Source organism: Brachypodium distachyon, chromosome 5 (genome assembly GCF_000005505.3).
Source record: "Brachypodium distachyon strain Bd21 chromosome 5, Brachypodium_distachyon_v3.0, whole genome shotgun sequence".
NCBI lineage: Eukaryota > Viridiplantae > Streptophyta > Magnoliopsida > Poales > Poaceae > Brachypodium > Brachypodium distachyon.
In genome coordinates, this window is record NC_016135.3 from 21,568,603 (window position 1) to 21,594,163 (window position 25,561).

The window sequence follows — 25,561 nt, forward strand, 5'->3', positions numbered from 1 at the left end:
TAGGAGTACTAGCATAACTTAGTTTTTTGGCCAGTTCTTAACCTCATGGGCAGCTTTGTACACTATTTGTCAAACAAAAAAGCTACGCTGATCGAACACAAAACAACCTTTCGGTTTTCAAGTTCTTAGAAACTTGTTAATTTTCAAAAGAGAAACATTGCTAAAACTACTCTCGGTTGAGCAACGCCAAGTACAGAATATAACCTCTCTGCAAAAATGCCTCTTGCAAATGCACAGCGCAAACCAATTCAAACGATATAGTACTACCAAACGTTGGCACTTGGATTCACGCATTGAACAGATACAAACCACCAGCTGAACTGTAATAAACACAAGCTACACTGATCTACATACTCAACTCACACTTCCTTCTCCACATGCCGACACCAACGAATCTAGTTCTGTAACTGAGCTTAACTAATGCACAACCTATTCTATGAATCTATAAAGATTGCTTCCGCCTCTAGAAATGGTGTACTCCTCGCTGTTCCTCCTGCACGCGGTGAGATGGATATGTACATGGAAATGCTTTGCAAACATCCTAAATGTTTAGCTATCAGGTTTGCCCATTTGAAGGCGGAGTCTGACTTTGTTCAATTGGTTTCATGGTTTTTTGAGGAGGGCCACACAGACTCAACACAACCTGAAATATTCACCAATTTTAGGGTGAGAACTCATGGGAATGTGCGAGACAATTAGGAGATGGTAAATGATCAAAATGCTAACCGGTAGGAATATAAGCCCGTGCAGAAAGCCAATGAGTACAAGCGCCAGGTACATTTGGAAGTAATACACCTGCAGCCATTTGGATTAAACAAAGGCGCTTCAAGCTAAGCTCATGCAGAGATAAGAGCTTAAGAAGTGCGGGTTAAGATGGAGGTACCACAAAAACTTCAGACTTTGCAAAACGTAGGACAATAACCCCCACAAGTTTGGTCAAGGTGATTCCACTGAAAAATCAATACGGGAGTCAAGCCAAGGTAGTATAAATTTGTAAACACCACAACTGTACAAAAATCAATGTGGAAAGATGGCTAATAACTGCAACTGGACTTCAGTAGCAAGTATAGTTATAGCATTCAGAATTTTTCTAATGTGGAATGAACATTTAAATGAAACAGTTAAGTGCTTACATGTAACACTAACTAAGTCACATGTATATATCACGAGCAATCAAGGATAAGCTGCAAGTGACTGTATTCAGATGATCTTCCTATTTTCTTATTCAATGCTAATTCCTAATTATGTAAACAATGATGAGGCTAACCTGAATACAGAAGCACCTATCGTTGATAGAGCATGCCTTGCACGGTTTTCTCTATCCCCAATGCCTATCTGTATATTGAAAGGCAATATGAAGGGTGTAGGAATGATATGGAAAACAACAACCAAGATAAACGAAAAATATAATTGTCGAAAAGTAGCAATAAATCAGACCTTATTTCTATGGTCTTCATTACTGGACATAAAGAAAATACTCCCTCCGTCCAACAAAATATGTCTCAAGTTTGTCAAAATTTGGAATATCTAGACATGACTTAGTGTATAGATGCATTCAAATTTAGTCAAAGTTGAGACATCCTTTGTTGGACGGAGGGAGTATATAACTATTCAGAAATGCACAGTAATGCTATCTCCAAGAGTCTAAAGCAACAATCACAAAACTCAGCTAAACCGAAGGATTTCAAACTGATCTGGCATTTCCAAATGTATAATGTACCTACCATAAAGGCATGTGTGATATGAACACAGAATTCAACAGCAATTCCTATTGACATAACAAGGTTTACGATAGAAATTGCATTGAGCTGAATGCCAAGGACAGCCATCACACCCTGCCAAAAGTTTGGAAGAAACTGTTATCCCATGATAATGAAAATTATAACAAACAGTTATACGCTGAAGATCAAATTTCTAGAACAATTGTAGAAAATACAGCAAAGCTACAATAAGCAGTATCATTGCTAAAGACTCAAATTGTGCTGTAAATCCTTAACATTGAAGGTTTTGTAAAAATGTTTGTATGCTTCGGCACAATTAAGCCAACTGCTTTCACCAATAGATGAACAAATCCTAAATATTTTAGCTAATAAGCTACTCCCTCCATTCCTAAATATATGATGTTCTAGCTTTGTCTCAAGTCAAACTTCTTAAATTTTGACCAGGTTTATAGAAGAATCTACCAACATCTACAACTCTAAAATAGTTATATTAAATCTGTCATGATATATATCTACCACTATACTTATTTGACATTGTAGATATTAGTACATTTTTCTATAAACTTGGTAAAACTTTAAGAAGTTTGACTTAGATCAAAGCTAGAACATCTTATATTTATGAAAAGAGGTAGTAGCTGATATATGGTCCTACTTGGCAACCACTCATATTCAAACATATATACCCTTTATGTTCATTAGAGGCCGTGGAATTTGAAAATATATTGTATTTGATCTTGGACAGAAGAGGGCTAAACATACCATCAGATCCAGGACTATCATGGCCAAAACAACTAAAATGATCGCCGAAGCCCACAAACTGAAAATGAAAGAGATAACAGATCATTACGATTTAGCCAGTCGAAGAGCAACCGAAAATAGTTAGCGCCGAGTTTCTGAAAGGTGTTACTGACCTGCTAGTGAGTAGGAAGCAAACAACAAATACTGTACCTGTTATTGTTTTACATACCAATGAAATGTATCAAATGAAAGTAGAAACATTATGAACTAAGCAAATTATTATGTTTGCCATTATTTTATCTGTTAAGGTTTTGGTTACGATTGGTAGGTGGTCCTGGCAGCGGACAGCGGTGACTGCAATACAGCTGCCATGATTATAGCACCGGTAGATCAGCAATGCACAGCCGAAGGCAACTAGAACTAACTTCTTGATTGATCTTCATAAAATAAATCTTGCTTGCTTGTATAGAGGACTTCCAACTCAAGATAGAACCCAATTCAAACAAATCTTTCATAATTCTAAGTCATCCAATCATTCTTCCTAATTCTGACTCCCTAACTTATCTCAATGGTTTTGGAACATAACTTAATGCCAGCCCCTTGGTACCCTGGCTATAGGCCTAGCTCCACCTGATAATATTCAGCTATTAATTCCAAAGGATTGTATGGCAGAAGCATGATTCCTTTATTGTTCATGGATAGCTAAAGTTTCTAAATAGCATGTCTGGAGCATAGAGCATCAAAGCTCCAAGTTAGTTCCCATCTGGGTTTAAATTCAGATGAACCATATTAAATCTTTTTTTCATTATTTGGGGGATAAAATATGCATTCAAGTTTCACAGTGGGTATCACTGTTGAAACTCCAGGAACTGAAATGATGACAAAACGTTCAGGTAGGAAGTTGGCACAGATTTCTACTGGTAACTGGTCTAGTGCAGTAGAAATGTTGCCAAGGCAGCAGTTCAATACATGGCTGAGAATTCGCAAAGTCCAATTAAGCTGGGAACTCAGCGGATCCCAGCAAAACTTTTGTGTCATTAAAAACAGCCGCTAACTCTGACTAACTTATGTATATAAATCTGTTCACTAAATGCCTGCTTTCTAATGCCAATTCCAGCTGATAAAATCAGTTTACCATCTAGCACTCATCAATTTTTTGGTTCTTCAGTGCAATCTAGTGAGCCAATTCTTGCAAACATATTAAAAATAACCAAGCTGCACTATCTCCTATCAGGACCTCCCCTAAAGTTTTCAGCCCCTAACAAGAATCAAGCTAATTTAAAAGAAAATGTCGCACACTCATTCTAGGAAAGAGTATAATAATTCTCTCTGATACCATGAAAAATGCTCACACATAATAAATAAGAACCCTGTTAGAACTATAACATAAGAATATACCAATGAATCTAACAAACTATGAATGTGATAAGAAATAACTAACCAAGGCAAACACATATATGCATGATAGCTGTCTTCCATATGCCGAGATATTGCTCAAAAAATATATAGAACACGGAATATGGGAAAATTTGCATCTGTACAACCAAGATATATCAAGGACTTTGTTAGACAAATATAATCTAGCCATAACTACAAAAGATAAGAATAATCACTAGGAAATGTAGAGCTGTTACTATTATCATAAACCTGCTCTGAAAAGGCAAAGCTTGCACAAACTTGCCTATCTTTAAATAGCTAGCAACCTCTAACATTTATGTTAACATCTAGGGATAAGGTGTTCAGTAGAAAGCCAAAATAATCAGCAATTTAGCATGTACTGGCTAGTTACTTGCAATAATCTTAGACCACTGGTAGAATCATCTGAGGTGCTGAACTCTTCAATTTTCATCCACAGAGTAAATCCACTGGTTTCATTTAGTTTAATGTATATTATAATGACTAAGAGTGAAAAATGTTGAATCTATTTTTTGTAGGTCACAGGAGAAGCTACTTAACAACAGTAACACTTAGTGGTTAGTGATTACATCCTGTAGCTAGTTCTACAACTTTTTTACATTTGGAAACAGCTCGTCCACTAAGATATTTTTAATACTTTTCATACATCAACTGATAATTTAAGACCATCTGCTTCTACAAAATGTTTGCAGGAAAAGTACCTGTAAATCTTTGGACACTTGAGAACTGAAGTCCCGAGCAGCTCTTAGTGAGTTAACATAGTCAGTCTAGAAGAAGACAGTATCAATATTACTTGAACTTTACAATGTTGGAAAGGAAAATAGTGAAAATTATGATGGGCTGCATGCTAATCCATTACCTGCTTATTAAGGGGAGTATGATATGTACGGAATGCTGACGCTTGTATGATGCCACTTTCATAACCTGACAAAAAAGAGAGTTTCCAAATAAAGTATGGGAATATAATATTAAATTTCAATTGATTAAAATGTATTCACATTATAAATATTTGCAATTTCAAAGGCAGCATGATAACATGAATGTGCACCAGCACTACATACCACTGAGGTTCAAACTTGTAGAATAAGCTCCTTTGCCCCCTTTAGAACAATCACTTGATGGAAGTGCATCCAGAAACCATGGAAGTTTCTCTCTAAATTGTGTTGTCGATGGACGCCCGTTTTGCAGGTCAGAATGTAAGAAGCACTGAGACAAAAGCATAACAAGTAGGTTGGAGATATGCTATTTACCCATAACAAGTAATACGGCAAAAAAAGTGCAGAATGAAACGGTCTCAAATTGATTAATATGCTAAAAGGAATGAAGGTCACAATTCAATAGCAGTACCGTTGTGCAATTATTGCAGGATCCATTTGGACTGCATGAACCTGAATCTTGATCAAGTTGACAGCAAGGAGGCTGCAGAGTAGAAATTCAAGTGTCACTAACCAAATCGCCAACAGTAAACAGTTACTCCCTCCGATCCTAAATTGTTGCCGAAATATTACATGTATCTAGACGCCTTTTAAGAATAGATACATCCATATTTTGTCAAATTTGAGTCAAGAATTTAGGATCAGAGGGAGTAATATTTTCTTAGCTAGTACTCGTATTAAGTGTTTCTGTTTCTCCCAGAGAGGGAAATACCCACTGCTTTGGACAAGAATTGGTTGTTTTTTCTGACTAATAAATATATAGCACAAATGAGTTACAGCCTCAAAAGAATTCAGAGATAAGTTCTGAACCTGATCATCTGGAGGGCAATAGTTTCCATTAACAAATTTTCGACAGCATCCAAATGCTTCAGGAGACATCCATACTAGGAAGTCATCAAGCCATGAAGCAGCAGGTTTTGCTATGTAACTTGTCTCGGGAGATAAAGATTGTCTTGCTATCTGCAACCACAATGTTAGTATGAATGCAACCACCATGTTAAATGGGTGCAGTGTTATCAATAAATGATAAAGATTGTCTTTCTATCTAGTACTCCCTCCGTCCCATATTAAGTGTAACAACTTTGTCTAGATATGCATGTATTTACACACTAAAACACGTCTAGATACATGCATATCTAGACAAAGTTGCGACACTTAATATGGGACGGAGGGAGTACATGCTTATCAATATGGCATCACTTGAGTTACATCAGGAGCTGACTTGTAATAAGGAAGCTCATTTTAAATGTATTTTATTACTAAATTGAGCTAGCAATTCAATCATTTTGAGCTGAATATTACAGGAAAAATACATTGATAAAAGACAGAACAAGTTTTATACCTCATTCGAAAGAGAGTTTGAATTACACTGGTTGATCGAACATATCTGATTAGTGTTTTCCGACGCAGAGCTGGAAACAGTGTAACACATCAGAAATCAAGTTTTATTATTTCAGTTAAGTGTGCAACTCAGAAGAGCTCAAGTAAATAGCATCTTTCTAAAGGCAACACTGCAACAGTAACAGATCACCCAGAAACATGAGAAACTTGGTTCATTTATTAACTTTTGCTGTATCCAGAACAACCTGAAGACAAGAATTGTGCTGGATGTAAGGTAATAAAGCACAATGACGCGTCCACAAATATTCAGCACTTTTTTGTTTCCCAGTGTAGAAGAACTTGTGTGTCACATGATTTTCCTCTTCTTCTTTAAAGCATACAGAAAAAATAGCACAACTATTTAACAACTAGTTTTACCTGTAATTGAAGTCCTTCACAACAAAATATAGTGGTGGTCCAACTTTCATGTACTTCTCTAGGTCATTAAAATAACCCTGTAAATATTACAGTGAGCATGATCCTAAAGGAAACTGGAAGGTACCTAGAGAAGCAATTAAGGTTTAAGAAACCAAAAATGCAAGTGACAGTAAACCTGTAAATAAGAATTTCGCGGAAGAACGATTTGCTGTTCCAACCCTGGTTGCAGTCTAGTAGTCATTGCCTAATTAGAACAAACGAAGCACTTAACATAACATTTTTGTCAAAAAATAAAAATGCAAGCGAGGGTATCTCTCAAAAGTCAAAAGAGAAAAACGTAAGCATTTTATTTCTAATTTAATCATTCAGTCCAAATTTGCATTAGTCAACTACTGGAGTTGAAACATGTGACTAGACAAGAGCAAAACTACCTTACTGTAAGAAATACGCATCTGATTCCATATTGATTGCCATCAAGATTTATAACATAAGAAATAGACAGAACACTAAGTTGATGGTCTCTGTTCCACCAGAGTACTTCAATGAAAAAACTAGACTTGTCCTGTACTTAACAGACTGATATGTTCACCAGATGTAAACCTGTTGGTAGAAGCTAATAAACATGATGTTCTGCATGTAAAAATACAGGCACTTACAATGCTTGCAAATGCTAATCCTACAAATGCAGCAATCACAATAAACTTCACTGCCCGATAGCCAAGAATTGGTCCATGAATGTCCTACATCAAAACAGAGCACCTTAAGTTATAAATGAAGACACAATAAAATCTTGAGAACCTAAAACATGAATATCATTGAAAACCAGAACAATGGTTGCTCTGGTAAATGAAGTCTAAATGTTTACCTTCATATATCGTGCAACCAAGTGAGGCCCCTGATGGGGGGAACCTTAATTTTGGAAGACGTTAAAAAGGGAAACCATTAGAGATGAGCCAAAATGACCAAGCATTTGATATAGCTTCTAGCCTTCCTTTTTGGAAAGCATACGCAGAATTTAATTTGGACGCTTACCATCGCCAGCGACAGTATCCGTACTAGAAGTAAGTCTTGCACAAGGGACACAATCAATCCTGCCATCTTCAGCCCTCCTAAAATCAAGTACAATAAGGGCTACGAAGGCTGTCACTTGGAGAAGGAAATCCAGAAGAACTGCCATTGCTGTTCAAAACAGTCGATTGGAAACTCCAACAGGAAGAGCCAATTATGGATGGAAGAAAGGAAAGGTAAAAAAAACCAACCAGCAAATATGGAAAATACTCTGGTGGCAGGCATTGGATTGATTGCACTGACAGCAAAAGCTAAAACTTCAGCCAAACTGGCTAATGTAATGGATGGTCCAACTTCCACCAATGCGTTACTTACACGTTCTTCCAATACCAACCCATATGGTTGGCGCTTGACAGCATGCACAAGGATACACATGTTGTCCACACCAACCTAAAAAGTCACATCTGTCAGTTTCATCTAGTTGCAGAGTGATTAGAACATGTATCTTTTGAACAAAGGGCAGATAAAATGAAGTAGCAGTATTGATCAATCTCCCTTGCAGAAAAATGGCTAATATGGTGAATGCAGCCAGAATATATATATATATAGGCAATGCAGTTTTGTTGTAGCATAGCCTTGTTTTTTGCCTTGTAGCTTAACTCTTTTCCTTATTTTCTTTGCCTTATTTTGTTTTGCTGCAGTTGGTTTGTACTTTGTGCTATCTTAGCACCTTCTCCTTAATCAAAATGACATGATGCTAGGTGTGTTCGAGAAGAATGTCAGGCGATGCAATATAGGCACTAAGTGAGTTTATATATGTGGGGAAAGCACACATTACAAAGCGTCAAGTGCACAACAAGGATTAAACAATATGAAGGTGCCACAGAAAACCAATCTTTAGCAAAGATAGTTTGATAATCAACATGAAGAAGCTATGTTACAACTCAAATGTGTCAAACAGCAATGTATAATGATATTCTTTGTTTTCTTAATGTAGCAAATAAAAAGAGTGTCAGAAAAGTGTGATTGGATTGAAGAAGAGAAAAGCTAGAGACAGAAGACTTACTGCAAGCACAAGAAAAGGAATTACTTCCATTATGATTAGAGTTGACTTCATTCCAATAGCACTAAAGAATCCAATTGATCCTAAAACTGAAAGCATCACCAGGACAACTCCAGATAAGCCAAGAAGTACCTGCAAAATTTATCTTACCAATGAACCATATTGCAAGACATATTTGACATAGTTAGAATAAAAATACTTCTGGTATCTAATGGATAAATTATCTCTGGAAAAAAAAACTGGAGATCAAACTATTATATGAACCAAAGATGAATTTCTTCTCAGAACTTTTTAGCCGGCTTTTGCAGAACAGCAGCGGAGGGCCCTATAATGTATTAAATAAATAACTGCGGCAGCTTACTACCTCCATTCCAAAATAGATGACATTTTAGACTGTGCAGGTAAACTTCTAAATCTTTTAAAACTAACAAACAAAAAATTGTTGACAGTGAATGAATATGAAACTAGCTCTGTCATCAAAACATAGTTTTACATATAAATATTCTGTATTTTCTAATATTTTATCTATCTATTCATTAAAAAAGTAATGGTCAGAGTCAAAGTTACATGTCGGAGAGTGTGAAAGTCCGAAGCCCTCTATTATGAAGACAGGGTATATGCAGCTTTTATGCTTGTAATTTCTTTTTTTTTGCCATGCCTTCTTTTTTCTTATTTTTTTTTACAGTTATCTTGCATTTCATGAGTTGTATTAAATTGTGAAATCTACTGATAAATTTAGTAAAATAACGAATTCCATTGAATGTACAGCATAAGTTTATCCATGTTATAACCTGGCACCCAGATTCACACTGTCAGTCACAAATTAAATATTTTTGAAGATAAGGAGTGGCATATAAAGGATCTTCCCATCATTGATTAGCATATTCATACCTTTGATGAAACAAGTAATGACCACAAGCGAGAAGGACGATCACCAAGTGTGAATGATATGTATGCAAACATCACAATATAGCTTATCTGGTTTCAATCAAAGGAACAAATAAACATCAGAATATGTAGGCAAACAGGGAATTCTGCAAACAGATGAGTAAGAGTTTGCATATATGATATATATCTACCACTATTGTAATTGCATCAGCTGTACTTTCTCTGTTTAATTCATCTTGGATAGAGCTCTCAGATGAGAAGGACAACGTTAGATTCTGTGCTAATACCATTGGCAGTATTTCGTCCTGCAAAAACAAAAAATCTCAAAAGTCATCAGATGTAAGTTTCTGCACAAGTTAAATATATAAATTGCAACGATTGTAGGGTTCATATGAGAAGTTGCAAAACACTGTAGATAAGAAACTCTACAGGAAATAGTAAAGGTGATCTCAGGAAGAATAAATGCTGGACACTTCAAAGATATTTCATTCTTTAAGCAGGGGCAGTGGGAGAGTACTGACATGTGTCATGGGAACTGCTTAAAAATATGAGTTGCTTCGGTACAGAGCACTTGAACCCCACTTAAAAAGGATGCTGATTATATAACACTAATCAACATTAGATGGGTAATTAGGACCTACTGGCTAGTGGCTACCTCAAACGAGGCCTGTCATAGATCCCAGGTATACCAGATCCTCAAGGTGTTCATGGTTACAGTACATGCAGGAGTGCAGCGCATGTCTCAGGGAGATAATCCCATTAATCAGTTAGAATGCACAAACGCCATCCTTAGTTTATTTTAAAAATTATGTATCTTCCTCTTCTTAATGCAAATGCCTGGGGGGTGGCTTACCCCTTTGCACGTCGAGTTTAATCGATGAAGTTGAATACATGTAGAAGGATGCGAACAAAGAGCATTTGCATTGCTTCTTCAGATAAACATGGGTGGAGAAGTCACAAACAAGCAATGTCAACATTCTTGGTTTGCTCCGACAGTTTGGAGGATTTTGGAGGCGGCGGAGATCGGCAATTTGGGGAAGATGAATGAGTGGGATGAACCCAAGTTAACCAATTTGGGCCTAAATTATGGGCAAGTTTCCATAGGGTGAAGTAATCCTACTATGTGAAATAGACTATACTGTCCTCTAGAACTAAAGAGGCAAGTTTTAATCTCAAAAATTGAGCTGGACCAAAAGTCATAATAAAAAGGTGCATCAAAGCAAACCTCTAAAAATAAATGTTCGAGAAATAACTTGTATAGAGCAGGTATCAATTAATGGTGGACTTCTAACTGTAAACTGCTTGCTGGGTACACAAGCTCATTATTACCAAAAAAGAGAGCACATAAGCTTAGAAATTGAGTGAGAATTCCCAACCTTTACAAGATTAATATATGCCCTTTCCCAAGCCACAGCTTTTCCATTCTCTTGTCCTGTTGTCTCGACCTTGTTGTTCACAGGATACGTTATTATGAATGCAGAAGCCTGCCAAGCAATAGTACGTTAACAAGGAAAAATAGGATATCAGAATATGGAATCAGCAAAAAAAATTAGATCATGAAGGTGTAGCATTTTACCTCAGAAAAATTGCTTCCTGGAAAACCACCTAATATCGTACTAGGATCGATAGGTGATTGAAAAGTGCTCAAGCATGTCTCTTCAGAACTGTAATGCTGTAAAATAGCAGATATATTGTTAGGTGTTCGATACATACACCAGTTGACAAAACTAACCAGTATCCTGATATTCAGTTTTCAATGTGATCTAGTTCGTCAATAGTTTACAAAGGTCTACGTTGCGGTAGAAAAGGTAACATAATCAACATAACTTCCAGTAAAAAAATGACTCAAAGGAGATTTCAACTGTGAAGATTTACCTGAAAACAAAATTTAGCATGGTCTATACCTGAATCATCATACTTTTTTCGATCCAGCTGGAAATACTGCAACATTAAACCATGAATTTAATATAATTGCATGGAAGTAACCATACCAAGGTGTATATCAATAGAAAGGATTTTATATATTCTAGAGAAAATATGTTACTCCCTCCGGTCGGAATTACTTGTCGAAATATCACATGTATATAGGCACCTTTTGCACATAGATACATCCGTATTTGGGCAAATTTGAGACAAGTAATACCGGTCGGAGGGAGTAATTAGTTTCAGTATCCAGACTAGACACTACTAAATCATCACCTGCAAAACACTTTGAGTAGCGCAGTCTGTACTGAGTGGTTTTAGGCAGATGTCAGCAAGGGATACTGTCGATCCAGAATAATTTGCACGTAGATCATCAACCTATGCAATTAAAATGAGACATTAGAACCACAAAGTAGGTGCAGTGCAAAATTGACATGACTGGGCTTGATACCTTGTTCTGAATTTGAAATAGCAATTTCATATTGTTCTCATTTACTATCGTAGGAGCTTCAGACTGGTCAGATGCAGAAGTGGCTAATACAAGCTGCAGTTACAATAGTAACATAATTTACTACGAATAGTCGTCTTCGAATGTAAAACAGGACAAAGAAAGCCACGGGTAGGAACATGTTAACATCAACACCTTAAAAATAGTTGGTTGATACGTTGGAACTAAGTTTATTACAATGCGTAAACATTCACATAGTTGAACAATAAGAAAGTCATGAGAACTGAAAAAACCTGCTCAATCCTATAAAATGGTGCAAGATGACTGTCAAAATATTGCTTTTCATCGGCAGCCCGACTTCCAGGACTAACCCAGAGCTGCAAAAAGAAAATGAATTAGACAGAATACCTCTGAAATGTAAATGCATCACAAATTCCTGGAAAATACACACTGAACATCTGGGGTTTAAAATGTTAATTTATCTTGTGGTTTATAATTGCCGCTGCTCTGACTTCTTCTAAATCAAACCATTCATCCAATGGGAAGCAACAATAAATACTGGATCTGTTTCTATAAATGCTGACAAGTAACACCACCATCAAAGTTATAACCTTAAGGATAATCCCATCTTAAGACAGCTAAAGATGTAAACGCTTTAATTTTTAAGATTTTCTCTCCAACATTTATTTACTTTTGCTGATGCCTCTTTTTTCTAAATATTCATCAGCTACTTTGCCAGGACAAATTTTTCCAACATACTTTGGGAAAGTTATTGATATGGCCATAAGCAGGGAGGATAGAGAACACCATATTAGTCCAAATCGATGAAAGAAAATGCCACCACCAAGAAAAAGAACAAGAAATGTTCTAAATGTACATCATCAGTCATCAGTGTATTTGTTATTTTTATTTTATTTGTGACTAAACAATCTAATTATGCATGGGTTTGCATGTTTATCATTTTGTATGCTTCAGATTGAAGATTATTTATGAGTTGTAAGAGAATGTCTAGTATCTGCATGAAACTCACTAAAGTAATTAATCTCAATACAGGTCAAGATATTAACTATAGTTTTCAATCATATAAACTCAAATTTCTCCTAATTATGAACAATTGTAGAAATTTCAGCAACAGTAAAAGAACTGTTGCTATGATAAGATGATATGGTGACATTAGTATAGCGATAAGTTAAGTACCTTTTCTGGCCGTGTCTCAACCTTGAAACGAATAAGACCAATGCATAATATGACAGGGACAAGTATGGATGCGAATAACACAAGAAGAGGATGTCTAGTAACAAAAATTCCATGCCTCCTGCAATACTCTGAACAGATTAACACAATAGGCAAACACCACTGATCTAAATACAACAGGAGACAGAATTCAACCTAAAGAAAGTCGACATGTAAGTTTGGACAACAGAAGATGATGTAGCTTCGGGCACCTGATATAAACAAAAATTAACCAGAGAATCATATTAAATATTGAACACTAGAGGGTAATGTTAGACAGAACCAAAAATAATCTCACTGAGCAAGCAAACTCGTCTTTCAAAGATTTGGAAGAAAAGAACCTGAACATGGTTATCAGGAACATTGTCATTGTTGTTTGAATGCAACTTATCTTCAGAATTCTTTGGTGTTTTTGTTTGTGAGGAGAAGCCAGTTCTTCCTCGTCTTCTGTATAACAAGCCCCATAATAAAATTGCACATAGCAACGCAAGGTACACAATCACTAATGAAAAGTCCAAGCATTCGGCCTGTGCATAAATAAAAATGAATAACAGTTAAGGGTACACAATAAAGGAAACAATCAACAAGGAAAAGATTGATGCAAGTTTGGAATGAATAAGACTTAACTCGGCTCTGAGTTTTTCCATAAAAACAGATAAAAGTAAGGTGCTACCTTTAGGGAAACCATGTTAACTGAACAGGAGGTTACTGTCTTCGACTGAGGCAACAAAGATCCTGTGCAAACTGAAGAAGAAGGACAATCGCCACATGAACAGCCTAAAGATGGATCTCCACAAGAATAGATTGTTGCATTTAGAGGCTTCACCCTCGATGACTGATCAAAATCAGATCGGTATGTTATCAGATAAGGTGAGCCGGGCTCATTAGGATTTGCCTGACGCCCAAGGAATGTAAACCACTCTGCAGTATCAAGTATGGAGGCATCATGGTACATTGTGCATAGGAATTACATAGTCTATTAGTAGCCTGCCACTACTGAAGCTTATAATTATCAACTGAAAACTAGCTCAAAGCCCATCCAGATTGCAAGAATAATACTCCCTCCGTTCCATAATTCTTGTCTCAAATTTTCCCCAAAATGGATGTATCTCTTCCTAAAAAACGTCTAGATACATGTAATATTTCGACAAGAATTATGAAACAGAGGGAGTAATTAATAACACTAAATCAAGTTTCTACAATAAAATAATGCAGGCAATGTAATTGCAATCTTGATAACTGGGATAATTGGATACATGAAACTACAGTCTACAAGCCTCATCAGTTTGAGAAATGACACTGCAATCATCAGGCTTGCGAAAACGTCGTCGCAAGCACTATAAGCTTCGTAAAATGCCGCTCCCCTCCACATCTTCTTCCTCTTGATTATCAAAGCATTGCTAGCAAATCCTTTATGCAATCTGAATTCAATTTAACAACCGAAGAAAGAAATGCTACTTAAGCATGCTTTAGCCTGCCCACAAGAACCTCTTAATTATGAGAGGGATGCCCAGATCTGGTATGGTATGTAATCTGGGTTTTATCTGGACAGTTACCGCATGCTTTAGGCTGCCAGCTTACAAAAGCCACACCACCTTTGTGGCCAAGGTGGTAAATGGGACAACGCAAATCACTTTTTCCTTGCCATCCTTGAAGATGACGATCCTAGGAATGCTTCTGATGTCATACCTCATCATCACGTCCTGGTTGTCATCTGTGTTGAACCTGATGCAATTCATCCTACTAGCATGTCCATGAACAAATCTGATGAGAGGGTGCATCAAGTAGCTGAGACCAAACCACGGACCAAGAACTTTACAAACTCAACCGCTTCCCAAGGATGGCTTTTACAGATTTTAGTCACTGATGATGAGACATTTTGGTGCAAAAGTAGCAAATTATTGAGGGTGCTGGAATTTTGGAAAACTTGGTGTCTCAATGGCATTTTTCAATGCCTGTTGAGTGCAATCGTATTTCTTGAACTATCACTTGTAGAGGCATTTATCCAATTACTCTATTGACGATCTTACAATGAATGGTTTAACCTCTTACCTTTGTAAGTTTTAGCACCCCCACCGAGAAAATCCATTGCACGTGTGTTCAGAGTGCCAAACTTCACATCCTTACAAGAGCTATATAACTCTTCACCATAATTGCTTGTTACATAGTAATCTATGCCATCAACAGTCATAGTTTTATTAACCTAAAAATGACAGAACAGTGTAGCTTGTTAGTGTTATTAAGCATGAGAATTACTCTATGAATATTTCATTTCAATACGTTTGGCGGTTTAACTGATGTAACAAAAATGTGGAGAATACCCATCAAAAAATTCCATAAAATAGTGACAAAAGTTAATTAAGGTAAGCAAATGCAGACCTGTTTTGCTGAAGTCACGTTAATGAAGAGGCTTTGGTTCGGAGAACAAGACATTTCACAAAAGAGATTCAAGAAATTTCTCAGGCAAGCTGGGCATCCAACAAGAAATGGAACAGCCTGCAAAAGCATTGAAATTACCAGTTACCACCAGTTGACCTTTACTTTGACTGAACATAGAAATTTGAAATAGAGATTGCCAAGAAGATGCCACATCATTTGATATGTGAAAAATAATCAAGTTGACAACATGATATGTGAGAGTACGACGGAATTAATCTTTAGTTTGCATGCCGGGAGATTAAGAGCTCATTGTGTAACCAGTTAACATCGTTATAACGTACTGAGAAGTACTGAAGAAATAATGCAACAAAGACCAAGGAAAACAAACAATCAACAATTAGAAATGTGTTGAAAGAGGCTGTAGTTTGCTGCTAGACACAAGTGAAGACAAATCTGATAATAACCCATCAGTGATCACTAATATTTTTTCAGACAGTGATCAGTGCAACAGGAACTAAGCAGAGATAATTCAATAAGTGCGTAGGAACATCATGTTCAAACAAGGCAGCACCTGACTAACAAAATACGCTGCGGTTTCACAGTTCATTTGTCACAAATTCAGCAAAACATTGCTTCAGAACATCAACGCAAGTTGATAGAGTAAGTGCAATCAGTGTATACTACGTTCTTTATCAACTGAATTCACTGCATGAGAACACTTAAGTGTTCGAATAAATATGTGATGTGACCACATTGATATGCTAGTTCGATGAACAGTCCATATTCTCCTCCAACAGTCAGGACAATTACCTGTTGGACTTGTTGGTGTAAAGTGTCAAACTGATCAACTGTACAACAGACATCACCGGTGATAGTGGGGCACAAACTTTGGATCCTCGTGGAAAATAAAGCGTCTGGCTGGAAAAGCAATAACAGCACTTGATAAACAAGTAAATCACAATGGTGTAATAATACAAACTTATGCAAAAAGTAAGAAAGGCACACTGTTATTGTGCTTTCTGTATAAAAAGAGCACTGGAAAGTATCGGGATAGTCTCTCCTGCTATGTTATATTCAAAATGAACAGCAAACAAGGGTTGTACAGTCACCTTAACAGCTTTTGTTGCATTCACACAGTTTAAGACCTTCCCGTCACTTCGGTGTGCACAAATGCCATACATGGAACAGTATCCTTCGGCAGGTACTACCCTAAGGTAGCAAAGACAGCGCAATTAACACCAAAGGTTCTTTACAAAATATGAGCGTGAAGGGCTCCATGAACAGAATATCTCATTAAGTGCCAAAGTATTTTAAATACACCAAATAGTAGCCTATTTCATGAGATAGGATTTCATGCACCTTGGTGCAAGCGCACCCAGTTCATCCAAATAATCAAAACACACTGTAAGTTCTTAAAAAGTTTTGAAAAAATTGTGAGTACATATGTTGGCTTGATGTACGCAAAATTTGAGAAAAATATGTGTATCATCTGATAATTTACATCCACAAATTATTTCAGAATTCTCTGAAGCTTGGACATACGAAAAATCACCCAGGAGCACATGCACCAGGGTGCACTATTCTACTTTTACCTATTTTAGGAGCTACTCATAGATGATCTAAGAAAAGTTCCTGTTAATTGAACACGTTGCCCTGAAAAATTACCTTGAAGTACCACCAGATTGTTGTGCAGTTGTGGGAGGCACAAGAAAGACTATCTGCATCTCAGGAAGACAAAATAAGGTTATAACAGTATGGACTGACCATGTTGATTATACAAGAAATGCATCACATCGAAGTGCAACCAAATGTCCAAATCCACGAGCATGAATACCACACTACATCTGCGCAATTGGCTTCTTACATAATCTTGTTCTCGTTTCAGTCCCTCTATCAGAGGCTGGGGGGACTTTCTCCTTTTCGGGGAAAAAAAATCTGCCCCTCCATGGAGGGTCATGACAGTATTTTTATCCAGCGGCTTCAGATACATAAAATGAAAACAACAGTTTTGAGCACCTATACAAGTAATGTTGATGCCACAAAGACAACAACCTAGCGACTTCTGAGAAGTTAGAAATTTATTACTACCTTGTTGCAACTTATACTCCCACCATATGTGTGGAAATAATCATTAGAGTTTCGTGTATAACCACCAAAACAATTAGTGCAAATAAGACTTATAAGTTTATGACAGCATGAATTGTTTACAGGTCCATGCTGAAGTTCAAAGCCAGTGCAAAAGCAAGTACATCAACAAGATGCCATCTAACAACCAAGATCACCTCAAAAGATCTAACAGCCAAGAATTGAACTGACAAATGAGAATTCGACAGCTAAGCCCCTAAACCGATAGAACAACATGGGACGGAGTAATTAAGCTGCAGAAACAGATGCTCAAAAGAAGGAAAAAGATATGTGCCACATCAAGTCCTTTGAAATCTAAATGAATTACAAACATTGCGATATTCAATCTGAAGTTTTGACATCGCAAAGTTAATATTTGAAATGCCTGTGAAAATTCAGCTGGGCTAGGGAACATAGCAAATTGTGAAGAAAAAAAACTCGAACATGTACCCAAATGTGTGTCAGTTCTTATAAGAAGAAACCATTGATATGATAATGTACAATGAACGCCTCAAACAAAAAGAAAGAAGAGAAACAAACGCCAAAACAACAACACAGGCAAGAAGAAGAACAAAAAAACACAGCAGCAGAACCCCAACTGTACAGGCCCGTCCCTTGCTGCTCAGGAAACAGACTGCTCAGGGACTCTAGCGTGCAGCGGCAAATGCCTCAGCAAAATTGTGAATGACCTTGCAGCATGCAAAACTGGGCCATAGCTCTCTCGTAACTTGGAGAGAGAAACAGTTGCAGCTCTACATAGTCCAAATTAAAACAAAATGCTTCCAAATTTGACAGTTATAATTTCAAAAATAACGATCCTACCCAATTATATAACGGTATACAGAACAAGAGCACATTTCCAATCAAAACGTGAAAATATTCCCAAATTCGGTTAAGAATGGCATACTGATCCTGTAAAACTCTGTCCCCAATCTACACGGCAATAGGCAATTGCACACATATCGAGACTAAATATGAAAACGGAATCGGAACTCTGAATAGAAAAGCAATCACCACGTACTACAATCCAATGGAGAAACCCAAAATCGAACAAAACCCATCGAACACATACAACTCGGAATAAATACAAACGAGCTAAATTTGCTTCTCCAACGCAGTAGCAGCAGAACTGAAAACAACCACGCGGGCACCAGTGAATAGAGACCACATGGTTTCAGACCTCCAATCCAAACACACCGCGCATGTCAGAAACTAGCAGAGTAGCAGTGTTGCAGCAATTTCCAGTCCGATGCTTCCAACCCTCCCAATTCCCAATAGTAATAAACATCCCACAGAGACTCAGGCTAACGACAAAGGAATGGTAAACCAAAGCACGCAGTAAATATGAGGACGTAGTACTGTAAAAACACAGCGTACTGCAGACTAAAATTGAGCATCCCAATATACTCGAACTGGTGGTGAAAAACTTGCGCGCTGATGACGCCATGGACGGGACGAAATTTGCAAGCCCGCACAGGGATAAACCACAGTGCTGAAACGGAAACGCAAAGCAGGGCCAAACCCGAACCAAACGGTCCAAAACACGAGGTGCAGCGACCCCGACCCTTGATGGCTGGCCCCTCGAGAGCGGCGGCGGCGGCGGCGGCGCAACGCCCACTCGAACCAGAGAGAGACCCACCTGTACCAGAGCCACTGCCGTGGCGGCGATGACGGCGCCGCCGGTGACCCCTCGCCGGCGGCCGGCGGGACCCATCTCCCCTCGGATTTCCCTCTCGATCCCTTGCAGCGGAAGCACGGATTAATGCCGAAACGGAAGAGGTGGTGGGAGACAAAGGGTGGACGCGGTTCAGTATTTGGGGGATTGGACTTTTTTGCAGCGAGAGCCGCACGACCGAAATATATAACGGCGAGCTGAGCTGCCAGCCTGCCAGTGCCGATCAGCCGATAGAATGCGCGCTGCGCGGTGGCGGCTGCCGCCTCACGCCGAGAAAACCACTACGGAGTAAAAAGGAGGATTTTGCGGCCAGTTCCTCTCTCTCTCTCTTTTTTGAAAGGGTTTTTAGATCTCGATACATGTGTTCAGGAAAATATGGTCAGGTTTTGGACCCACGTATCAGTGAAACAAAGGTCTAGAAGTTCGTTGGGCGTATGTGGAGCTGGAGCGACCAGGATACGCTGGGAGCCAAGCTGGTGGGTGGGGCTGGAGTACGTATATTAGTTGTATTTTAAATAGCCAGCTATGTAGTAAAATGCTGTCGTCAACAACTAATTAATGAAAAATAAATACGCTAGCTACGTATATTTGCGTAGCCCAAGACAAGTTATGGTTATAGTGCTACCTCTTTCTAAATTTGTACTCCGTATAAAAGTGACTAAATATACGTGTGTTGCTACGAAATTTTAAAAATGTGTATGAGTTGATTGCGTTAAATGTTTGCATCCTCGTGTCTCTAACTTTTAGCTAAATAAGTAATAATCATATCACAATATATATACACTAAACTAATCACCTATAATAATAAAAAGTGCTGTACATATACCTATCATGTATGAATGGATCTAATGGTGATTTTTTTTCTGAAAATATAAGTAGCCTTGATGGAGTGTACAAACGACCACCAATTCAAATATTTATAAGGGTAAAGATTTTGACCAACTATTATACTCCCTTCATTTCATAATAAACCTCATATACTAGATTTGTTTGTTTGAACGAATACACCTCTTGTTTGCGGTGTCTGGTCATTCATGTTGGTTTGAGAGTAATGAGTATGGGCGGTTGTTGGCCTAGTGCGGAGTATTATGAAAGAAAGAAATAAAATTATATGAGATGTAGTATAAGGGAAAGGAGGGAGTATAAATGATACTCAATATATGGTATATAAGTTAACCACTGGAAACTATATACGGATCTAATGATATCATCTCTGCGTCACAATAGCCGCATAGTGCTAGTATAATTGTTGGTCAAATTTTGACATAAATTTTTTCGTTAGGCTTGTATATTTGGAACGAGGGTTTATTAATTTTCCCCAAACAGAATTAAATAAAATCTCTTGTAGATAGCATGCAAATACAAGCCACCGAAAGTGTAGTGTTCAAACATGCACCTTATGTGATGATAGTGTAAACGCAATGCATCAGGTTGTGTCCCCGACTGCGTTCCATCATTGTTGTTGTGCTCATCCCTATGGCCTCCTTCGGCTTAATTTCAACTTCTCCCATGAGCCGAACACTTCCGTTTAGTGCACACAGCCCTCCTCTAATCCAAACCTCGCCACCGAAGTGCGCCGACCTAAGGTAATCGTCAGCTTAATGAGTGTGCTTAAGCGAAAGTAAGTACTCCCTGTCTCTCATTGAACATGTCACCATCCCACCGTATGCACATGTCGAAAAAGGTGGAGTACTGTACTAAATTGTGGACACGTTAAAACACACTGACTAATACAGTTTCTATGAGTACCACTCAAATCCAGCCAGTCACTGAAATGGCACTTGGGACTTTGAGATCAAATAGCGTTCGTTGTTTTTCAGTGTCTTTGGATCGCGCAGGGACGGTGGTATACACACCTATTGATTCGGCAACTGTCTTATGCTTTTGGCAGTACGCACGTTTCTTATGAGTATTTGATCAGATTGTTCGATATCGCCGTATATTCAGTCCACAGAGACCCGAGCAGTGTTACCTTCGCATGCACCCGGCGTCTGCTGAACAACAGTGGACTTGTGGTTGTGGCTGCGTGCAAGAAGCGTGACACGTACTGGTTGGTCAGCAACTCGGAATCAGTTTACCTGTACAGGGGAATGACCATGCCATTCTCTTTAGCTGCTCTTTACTTTAATTTCCGTCCTGCAAGTTTGACTCGAATGAACGATCCACCGCACGCACCGGGCACCCCCCCTTCCTGCCTGCCTGGTGCCTACGCACTGCTTAAGCCAAACAAACGTCAACCAATTCCACGATCATCGTGCAGGCTATCCATAAATAATTAACACGGACGCCGGTCGCTGTCTCACCAACCCAGAAAGGCATGCTTTCCAACGGTGGAGGGCAACGAGTGCCTGGCCGGACTTGTGCAGAGGGACATTTGTCCCACGCGAGACGCGCGAGTGCTCGCTCATTATCGTCTCCATTAGCACAAAAGAGGCACTTGCGTACATCAGGGTCAGGCAGGGCAGGGAGGGCCAGCCCGTGCTCGAGAGATGGAGGGCCAGCGCGCGTGATTCAGTCGACGTCTGTTGAAAATCTCCGGCGGGGAAGTGCAGACAGTTCACACCTAGCTTGTTCTTGGACGCATGGCGCCTGAACTCGCTCCTCTGTGTTCAAATTGGGCAGAGCTGAATGTATTACTACTCCTTGCCGTTAGATTACCTAAACTAAGGTGACACGAGCCAAAATTAGCTGCTACACAAAAATATATATCCATGTACCGTACTACTCCTTTGCCGTTAGATTACCTCTAAACTAAGGCAGTGTTTGGTTCTGAAAATCAAGTAGGACCTAATGGAATGGTTCTACTTTTTGCGAGATTCCCGGGTTTGGATGAAAAAACACTTAAAAATAAAATGGAACCAACTGATTCCTACGAGAGGAATATTTCCATGTTATTCGGAACAAACCCGTTCCGCCGAAAAAGCAGGTATCTACCCGTTCCATCTCTCTCGCGAGTTCCTCTCACCCGACGCTCTCTATCTCTCGTTCTTCTCACCCGCCGCAAGCCGAATCCTCACCTCCACCACCTCCCCCGACGCCATGGCGGCAGCTCCCATCCTCCGCAGATCTCGGCGCCCACCCATCTCCTGAATCCCTTTTCTACGAGATCCCGATCCCGACCATCTACGGTGGCTAGGTAGGCCGGCGGCGGGGTAGTCAGACGATCGAGGTCTGCTCTCCGGGCCTCCGTCGAGATCTGCGGCAGCGGCAACTTCGGGTTCTCGTACACAGCCATGCTCGGCGACGGCGTCGGGCGTGATACTTCTCCGAGCACATGCAGGCGGGATTGGTATTAATCAGTGGGCGATGGATTTGGATTTGGGTGTGCAAAAAGCTGAGGATCATCCAGGGGTGGCGCTCCTGTACGTACGAGGAGTTGCCGATGCACCAATTAATTTTTCTCTGTCCATCTCTTTGCATGGATCGCCATGGCCGTTGCTGCTCAGTGGGATATTTGCGATTGAGAAGATTCCTTGTTCCTGCAATTCCACGATGCTTTAATCTAGTGGTGAATTTTATCTGTGTTATGTTTGATGTATGGGTATAGGAACTGTTGATGTTGAAAAATACAAATAGATTGTTGCCGATTTTTTTTCTAAAGTCACAACTCTGGTAATAAAAATATTATTGCTTATACAAACAAAATGTTAATTCAACTGGAGAGGTAACTTTAACCGAAGGTGAGTACATCATTACATCACATTACATCTCTCCAACCAAACAAAACATGAAACCATTACATTCCACTTTATTCTATCTCAACCAAACAACAAAGTAGAACCAACGTTTCATTCCACCTCTGCAAGCAAACAGAACCTAAGGTCACACGAGCCACCAAAATTAGCTGCTACACAAAAATATCTATCCATGTAACGGCAAAGCCAGCCCTCTCCATCCTCGGCTCGTGAAGCTATACACAGCTTGTCGTACCACAGTGAGGTCTCCTCTTTGTCCAAATAGTACTAGTACGGTGAGGTCTCACAGTCACGTTTTAACTTATCAACTCCCGTTAACTCTTGACCAATATTTTGGACCTGTAATAATTGAGCAGGCCGGGCCTTCGCTAGCTACTCCACTGTACGGCAGAAAAATTGCCATGGAGACGAGCACGAACACGTACGCATGCACGGACCTTCTCCTAATCTCTGAACCCACACATACGGTTTACGGTTATACTAGCTTAGTTTGGCCAGTTAGCTGGAGTACTACACTATTCAGGTCCCTGTCACGTTTTAACTCTCCTCAACTCCTGATTTTGACGGTTTTCCTATTTCAACCAAAGTCGCACGAACGCGTACCTTATCGATATCTTAGGTTGACCGGAAAGATGAGACCTCATCGGTGTACACGTCCCGGCCAATGTCGATCAGGCATATCATGACAACGCTCTCTAGGTAAGAGGTACGGCTAGCTCTGTTCTTCCGACCTTGACGCGCGCGTAGCTCTCAAGCCTCAACGTTCCTTGTCCGTTTTACTGTGCGCCATTTATTTGCGTGAGCTATCTAGTTTGCTGAAAATTTGAAAATTTTGCACGACACGGGATGCGCGTAAACTTTCTGGTTGCGCGTTAAGAGTGGACAGGGACGTGCTCCTGCATCACTGAAGCGACAGCACTGGAGGAAACGGTTCAGATCGCCCGCCTGCTGATTGTGGTACTACTAATAAAAATGATATCCTTTCGTCTCGCCACCTAGTTCATGCAGGGCTGATCACGATCCATCCTTCAACTAGACCGATCTCAATCATCTCAATCTCAAAGGTCCTGTCCGTTTGGTTTTCTGCTTCAGTTTTTGATGTTTCTAGCAATTTCAAAATCACTTCTTCCGTTTACACATGAAGCTGAGAATCACGTCCATGTGTAAATAGAAGAAGTGCTTTTGAGATTGCTAAAAATATCAAAAGCTGAAGCAGAAAACCAAACAAACAGGATCTAACCACCAGATATCGATCAGAAGTGGAGCACGCGCGACGTGTGTGGAAAGCCATCTCCACGTAGTCTTTCTATATAGAGAAAGGAGGAATGATACTACTCCCACGGTCAATATTAATTGTCTCAATTTGCACAGATACGGACGTATCTATACCTAAAAAACGTTTAGATACATGTAATATTTCGATAACTAATATGGATCGGAGTGTCGGGGGGATAATCCCGGGTAGGGTCATGGCGACACAACTCTAACCAAGATAACGGAGGCAAAGCCGGCATAGCAACGTATGCCAGCATCATAAAGTTAAACTAACGATAAGCCGGCATCCCGAGCGTATGCCGGCATAGTTTTCTTATCTTGTAAGTTTGCAGTATAAGGACGAACCCCTTGACCTCGGCGGTGCCGAGATCCTTCAACGGTCTTATCCTGACCACGCGGTGCAAAGTAAAGCAGCGCCATCATCGTCTCAGAAAAGCAGTCAACGCCTGCGTACCGATGTCAGGTGACCACACTAGAGAAGCACCGAAAGGGAATCTATGACGGAAGCCAGCAGAGGATAGTTGTACCCGTTGCAAGCTGGCAAGGAAAAGTAAAGTTATCTTGTCCCCTGCGGTACTGCCTGGAGGGAACCGAGCCGCGTGCCCGGCGGGGCCCAAGGAAGGTGACCTTAGACTCGGCCCGCATGTCAGTGTGACATGCCTGGCCCATAAATAGAGCACTACACCTTCCTGGAGAGGGGATCGAGCACTTAGACATTTTAGGGTTTCCCCTTCTTCTTCTTCTTCTTCTTCTTCCTCCTCAAGAATACAGCTCAAGGAGCGCCATTGTAGAGCTTGTCTATCTCGGCTAATAGAAGTCTTACCTCGGCAAGAGGGCTCCGAACCTAGATAAATCTGTGTGTGTGAATCGTGTGTGTTCTTCTTCACGTCCTCCCTCCTCCGGTTCCTCCTTCGTCCATCGGCCCCAAGTTTAAGCCATTCTATGGCAACTGCCGTGACACCACCACGACACGGAGGGAGTAGTAAAATAAAATATGAGACGACGTGGCTCAACTCATCTGCGAGTACACGGCGCACCGATTAATAGTCTCTTGATTTTGATATAGCTTGCGTTTTCCATGAGCAGTGGTGGCTTTTTATATGCATCTCTAAACTTGCTGCCAAATTTCATTAACTAGTAAATGAATAACAAATTTGCTGACGATTTTACTTCAACTAGTAACTTTTTTTCCGAAACGGTGTAAAAGCTTTATCTCATCATGTTAATTAAGAAAGAGTGTACAAATGAAAAACAAAGAAAAAGATTAGCCGAAGGCTAACAA

At 39.5% G+C, this 25,561-nt stretch overlaps 1 protein-coding gene across 2 annotated transcripts; it reads right to left on the reverse strand.

The window, feature by feature from the left end:
• Positions 1–195: 195 nt before the first annotated feature.
• Positions 196–19,612, reverse strand: LOC100832617 (NPC intracellular cholesterol transporter 1). Of its 2 annotated transcripts, XM_010241960.3 has the most exons (39): positions 19,274–19,612; positions 17,176–17,228; positions 16,620–16,719; positions 16,321–16,428; positions 15,511–15,627; positions 15,184–15,334; positions 13,805–14,052; positions 13,473–13,658; positions 13,288–13,343; positions 13,096–13,213; positions 12,192–12,275; positions 11,902–11,994; positions 11,727–11,828; positions 11,403–11,468; positions 11,104–11,199; positions 10,904–11,011; positions 9,719–9,832; positions 9,531–9,617; positions 8,643–8,771; positions 7,828–8,026; positions 7,601–7,747; positions 7,434–7,477; positions 7,225–7,308; positions 6,744–6,812; positions 6,569–6,645; positions 6,153–6,222; positions 5,621–5,770; positions 5,223–5,294; positions 4,937–5,081; positions 4,735–4,799; positions 4,577–4,642; positions 3,901–3,994; positions 2,633–2,669; positions 2,481–2,538; positions 1,725–1,835; positions 1,268–1,335; positions 884–950; positions 727–795; positions 196–643 (listed from the first exon to the last, which is right to left on the reverse strand). In XM_010241960.3, the coding sequence occupies exons 1-39, from the start codon at positions 19,346–19,348 to the stop codon at positions 557–559; spliced, it is 3,870 nt and encodes a 1,289-aa protein (XP_010240262.1). In that variant the 5' UTR covers positions 19,349–19,612; the 3' UTR covers positions 196–556. The 2 variants fall into 2 exon arrangements, with proteins under 2 accessions (XP_010240262.1, XP_010240263.1); XM_010241961.3 differs by lacking the exons at positions 17,176–17,228; positions 19,274–19,612 and having other exon boundaries at positions 16,321–16,424; positions 16,620–16,712.
• Between the last annotated feature and the right edge of the window lie 5,949 nt (positions 19,613–25,561).